This window comes from Lycium barbarum, chromosome 2 (genome assembly GCF_019175385.1).
Source record: "Lycium barbarum isolate Lr01 chromosome 2, ASM1917538v2, whole genome shotgun sequence".
In the NCBI taxonomy this organism is placed as follows: domain Eukaryota; kingdom Viridiplantae; phylum Streptophyta; class Magnoliopsida; order Solanales; family Solanaceae; genus Lycium; species Lycium barbarum.
The window spans coordinates 53,771,902-53,778,070 of NC_083338.1; the positions used below are offsets into that span (position 1 = coordinate 53,771,902).

Sequence of the window (6,169 nt, forward strand, 5' to 3'; positions counted from 1 at the left end):
TTATCTTTGCTTTCAATGGAAAAAATTTAAAAAGGAAAGTTTTATTGATTCCTTTGACTTACAAATGTGATGCAAATGTAAAAATAATCCAGCTGCCATCTAGTTAGTCAGTCCGGCTACATGCGTAAGATGTTCTATCAACCAGGAAATCCTTGGTACTAGTATGGTTTTGGCTTGAAGCCAGACGAAAAAATGTTAAGGAGTGTCGCTTCCTTGAAAATAATCATGCCCAGACCTGATGGAAGGGGTATATAGCCCCCCAATGTGTAGGTCTAAAGAATGAAGACCCAAGCACTGGATAATAGCTCCGGGGAATAACGTCATAACAAGCCATACAGTGCTTTCTCATTAAAATCCTTACTAGAAAATCCCAATTAGGATAAAACCGGGAGAAGGAAAAAAGAATATAGCCAAAATGGCCACATTTTCCCCGGTTAAGCATAGTAATGTTTCAGATGGCTGATATTCCAATTGCTCGAAAGCTTCTGTCCATCTTTGTCTTCCAACTGACATTATCCTTTATTGGTGATCCCGGTAATTTTATACGGTCCTTCCTAATTCGAACCTAACTTTCCTGCATTTGCATCCCTGGTGTTGTGGGTCACCTTTCAAAGCATTAAGTCTCCAACTTTAAAATGTCGGAGATTGGTTCGGTGGTTGTATTGCCGTTTTATCCGTTGTTTTTATGCCACCGTCCAAACATATGCAAGGCCTCAATGTTCTTCAAGCAAGTTCAACTGAACTAGCATTGTGTCTGAATTGTCCCATTCAATTGCCTGTAGGTACCACAGGCTTGGAGTCCCCACTTCGACCGGAATTAATGTCTCTGCCCCATTTACTAGGGAAAAGGGTGTTTCCCTGGTACTTGACTTTGCTATGGTTCTGTATGCCCAAAGTACCTCAGGTAGGTTTGCAGGCCACGATCCTTTAGCATCTTCCAATTTCCTCTTCAGGTTTGGAGTATGGTCTTGTTGGTCAATTCCGCCTGACCATTTGCACTGGGATGACAAGGATATGAGGTGATGTATTTGACATTCAAGTCCTCGAGAAACTTGGTGACCTTGGACCCAATGAACTAAGGGCCGTTGTCGCAAGCTATATCTTTCGGGATACCAAAACGGTAGATGACATGTTGCCAAATGAAGTCTATCACCTCCTTCTCACGAATCTTCTTGTAGGCTTCTGTTTCAACCCACTTAGAAAAATAGTTAGTCATAACTAATACAAATCTTACCTGTCTGAACCAGAAGGCAGAGGTCAAACTATGTCCATCCCCCACTTCATAAATGGTCATGGAGACACAATCGGATGCAAATCTTCCCATGGCTGGTGCAACATTTGTGCATGCCATTGGCACTTGTCGCATCTACGGACAAACTCCTTCATATCTTTCTCTATCCTTGGCCAATAGTACCCGACCCTTATTGTTGTCCTCATCAGCGACTCTACACCTGAATGATTTTCGCAGATTCCCTCATCGACCTCCCTCATTACGTAATCGGCTTTTTTGAGACCCACACAATGTGCTAGCAGGCCGTAATAGCACCTCAAATGCAACATTACATCTATGATGCAATATCGGGTAGCCATAGCTCTTAGATCTTTGGAGGCTTTTAGGTCCTTCGGCAATTTGTCGTGCCCCAGGTAAATCCAAGAACTCATTCCTCCAATACCAGATCAAGCTTGTTGAGTTTACCTCATCATACCTTACAGGATCTAATGCCAGATGAAGTAACTAAACTACTGACTCAATGTTAAAGCCTGCTGATTCTGTGGACGAACCCAAATTGGCAAGTGCATCTGCCTCCATTTTTTCTTCCCTGCGTATGTACACCATAGTGCACTCCTGAAACCTGGAAAACAGCTTCTGAACCTTTTTAAGGTATCGTAACATGCACTCATCATTTGCTTCGAACACTTCGTGTACTTGATTTACCACCTGTAAAGAGTCGCACATTTCCTCGATTAACTCTGAGCCTAGCCCTCAGGCTAATTCGAGACCTATAATCAAAGCTCATACTCGGCCTTGGTGTTAGTTAGAGGCACACTGTGTATTGCTTGCCTCAAAACTTCTCCTGTCGGATCCGGTTAGAGTATGCAAAACTATCCCCAAAACGATTCTTTCAACATTTGACTCTCCGTCAGTATGAAGTAGCCAAACCCGAGGAGCAGTCCCCAAGACCAAAGCTTCTCTTTTTTCTGCTTGAGGAGCCACTCTCGGACTGAAATCAGGAAAAAGGTCTTTCTCTTCATGTACCAAAACTGGGCTTACTGCAACCTCCAAGACGGCCAAGTACACCAAGAGTTGTTCTCTATCCCTAGAATTTGACATGAGCGGAGCAGTGAATAGGTATGCTTTTAGATCGCGAAACGCCTGTTGGCACTCTGGCATCCATTCAAAGTCATTTTTCTCTTGAGTAGTGATAAGAACTTATGGTATTTTTCTGATGGTTGGGATATAAAGATGCTGAGGGATGCGATCCAACCGGTCAATCGCTGCACTGCCTTTACGTTGTCCATTGAGTGGGCAATATCCTCGATTGCCTTGATTTTTTTTGCAATTACCTGTATTCCTCTTTGAGAGACTAGGAAACCCAAGAACTTCCCAAAGTCCACTCCGAAGGAGTACTTCTCTGGATGAAGCTTCATGTTGAACTTCCTAAGAATTTCAAATATTTCTTGCAAATGAGTCAAGTGGTCTCCTGCATGGAGACTCTTAACAATCATGTCATCTATGTAAACTTCCATAGTTTCCCTATTTGCTGTTCAAACTTTTTATTCACAAGCCTTTGATAAGTGGCTCCGATTTTTTTTAACCCGAAGGGCATCACATTATAACAATAAGTTCCAAAATTTGTGATCAAGGATATTTTCTCTTGGTCCTCCGGGTGCATCCTGATCTGGTTATACCCAGAGTACGCATCGAGAAAACTTATTACCTCGCGCCCAGCCATGGCATTAATTATTTGATCTATACTCAGAAGCGGGAACAAGTCCTCGGACACCTTATTAAGATCTTTAAAATCATTGCACATTATAAACTTATTTCCTTTTTTAGGCACTACGACTACATTTTATAACCAATCTGGTTATTTGAAATCCCGGATAGACCCTATATTAAGTAATCTAGATACGTCTTCTTTGACAAACCTATTGCGAACATTAGCTATAGGCAGCTTTTTCTATCGTACAGGTGGGAAACTGAGGTCCAGGCTCTGCTTGTGGTTGCAACCTCCGGAGGAATACCTGTCATATCTTTATGGGACCAGCAAAGCAATTGATGTAGCTTTAAGATATTAAAGAATTATTTCCCTGAGCTTTGGGTCAGCCCCGTGCCCCGATATACCTTTCTTTACGGTAACTCATGATGCAAAGTGATCTGCTCGAGTTCCTCGGCCATTGATTTTGTGGCTTCGGAATCATCAGGCACCTCAAAGTACCTCAGAACCTGGTGCTTTTTTAAGAGTTCATTTTTCGAACCCATCTCTACCACCTCTTCAGAAAGAGTTTGTTGGATTGCATTAGGGACGGGTTCTGGATCCTGTGACTGCTATTTGTCATCCGCTGCTGCTTCACCAAACTTTGGCTCCTCAATAACAAACATCTCTTTCGCTACTGGTTGCTCCTCCCTGACCTCCTTGATTCCTTCCGGATTACGAAATTTATTAGCAAGTGAAAATTCGAATGAACTACTTTTATATCATGGAGCCATGATCTCTTGAATATTGCATTATAGTGCATGTCACCATCAATCGCATAGAACTTGGTCTCCTTTACGACTCATCCGGTTCCACAGGAAAATTGATCTCCCCTTTTGTAGTTTCACTCAACATGTTAAAACCAGCGAGGGTCCTAGCAGGCGATACGATTTTTTCCAGCATTTCCATTTCTTCCACCACTTTCTAGTGGATAATGTTGGCCGAACTTCTCGGATCAACCAACACACGTTTTACTTTGAAGCAATCAATGGACACAGTGATAACTAGGGCGTCATTATATGGTATGACGATCCCAACTGCATCTTCATCAGTAAAAGTGATGGTGTATTCCTCCGAACATTCTCGGATTCTTTTTTATCTTATGCCCGAGATCTTTGTTTTCTTGGCTGCTGTGAAGGTAGTACCGACAATCAAAAACCTGCCAAAATCATGTTTATGACGTGCAGAGGGGCATCCAGAGTGACCTTCTCTTTTGTCGGTCCAACTCTATCGTAATTGTTCCTATCCCTTTCACTCAAGAACTCCCGAAGATATCCCCTGTTTTCCTGCCACCTCCTCTCGGAGATGTCTGAAATCCGCCGTCTTATGCCCCTGAGTGCTATGAAAGTCGCACGATACGGTCTGATTCATATTGTTAGGGTCAGATCGAAGAGGTTTCAGAGGACGTGACACCGGATGGGTCCTCAACAGAACCACCATCTATGCTTCATCAATGGTAAAAGTGTAATTGGAAAGTTTCAAGTTTTCCGATCCCTTCGAAGAGGAACCGAGAGAGTTACCCTTATCTTGGTTCTGCAAACCGTGATTATTTCTGCCGTGATTTTCTTTCTTGTTTGAATTTGTCTTCTCCAAAGAACGATAACCTTGGCCACACCACAAGATGTTCCGGGAGGAGGGTAGGGCTGGAAATAATTTTTTGATGAATTCTAATCGGCCTGAATCCCTTATCCGTCTTTTTGGGAAGTTCTATGGCAGGAGTCCCCAGTAGGTCATCTTCCACTCGGATATTTAATTCGTACCTGTTGTGCATATCTTCCCAGATTGTGGCTTGGAATTCTAAGGATTCAAGCCCTTGGTAAAAGCCTTGGCGGCCCATTCGTCCGGGACTGCAGGCAGAAGCTTTCGCTTTTTCTGGAACCAGGTGACAAAATCCCCAAGTAGCTCTGATTCTCCTTGAGAAATACGGAAACTATCCACTTTCCTAGTTTTCACCTTTCAGGCTCCCACATTCGCCTTGATGAACATATTGGCTAGCATGGCAAATGAGCTAATCGAATGCTCGAGCAGTAGAGAATACCAGGTCAAAGCCCCTTTAGTAAGTGTTTCGCTGAACCTCTTAATCAGAACCGACTATTTCTTTTTCCTCAAATCATTCCCTTGACCGCCAAGTGTAAGCCATTACATGCTCCTGCGGGTCTATCGTCTCGTCATATTTCGGTATGCTCGGCATCTTAAATCTTTTCGGGATCAGCTCCAGGCAGCCTCGGGTTTGTATGCCAACTGGATATAGTTCACGAACTCTGTGGATTTTACAAGCTTCAGAGCCAAAGTTTCTAGGGTTACAAGTAGGGGTGGGCATGGTACAGTATTTGAAACTTCGGTGTGATAATTTCAGTTTTCAGTTTTTAAAAATAATATACCATTACCATACCAAATTAATTCGGTATGGTTCAGTATTTTGAAGTTCGATTTTGATATTTTACGGTACGGTAAATCGGTAACCAAAGTTTGTTCGACTTTGACGAACATATAATCATATCGTAGAGAATTACTTCGCCTATTCAAGAAACGTCTTAATTATATCGTACTAACACTTCACATATGAAAAATTCAAAAGACATTACAAGAAATCCCCTTCGTAAATCAATTATACAACAAAAACATTTCAATCAAGAAAGAGCAGTCAAAGTTCAAACATCTAAATAATTAGTTTTGTACTAATACTAATTTATATATTTGTTAGTATTATAATATATACTAAAATATAAGAATTGTACATGTACTTATATACTTCGGTATGGTATTCAGTATTTCGGTATTTTCTTTATAAATACCGAATACCTTATCGAATACCAAAATTTTTAAAAATGGATACCAAATATCGTACCAAATACCATAATACCAAAACCGCAGTATAAAAAATTTTAGTTTCGGTATGGTAATCGATATATACCATATCATGCCCACCTCTAGTTACAAGTCTCCAAGATGAGATACATGTTCCTTACCCTAGAAGTTATATTTATTAAAGCCAAAATTAGACTTTTCAATCCTAAAGTACAAGTGATGTGACGTTTCTACGGTGCCAACATTCTCCCATGCTACGGAACACAAATCGAGGATAACAGATGTGATGTGGGTTGGTAGGATGGAAGATAGCAGCTATAAGCTCTCGGGTCCTCACGTGTCCGTTCGATCGATTCTACCCGGAGACATGATTTCCCTGATAC

At 41.6% G+C, this 6,169-nt stretch overlaps 1 protein-coding gene across 1 annotated transcript; it reads right to left on the minus strand.

Annotated features, from left to right (window-relative positions):
* Window positions 1–713: 713 nt before the first annotated feature.
* Window positions 714–1,351, minus strand: LOC132628575 (uncharacterized). The gene is made up of 2 exons (XM_060344345.1): window positions 1,235–1,351; window positions 714–998 (listed from the first exon to the last, which is right to left on the minus strand). Exons 1-2 carry the CDS (start codon window positions 1,349–1,351, stop codon window positions 714–716), a joined length of 402 nt encoding a protein of 133 aa, XP_060200328.1.
* Window positions 1,352–6,169: the final 4,818 nt, after the last annotated feature.

Coding starts and splice junctions, on each gene's coding strand:
- LOC132628575 (XM_060344345.1), bottom strand. CDS start 1,351: ATGGCATGCACAAATGTTGCACCAGCCATGGGAAGATTTGCATCCGAT. Junction 999..1,234: donor CTGCCTTCTGGTTCAGACAG/GTAAGATTTGTA, acceptor TTGTCATCCCAG/TGCAAATGGTCAGGCGGAAT.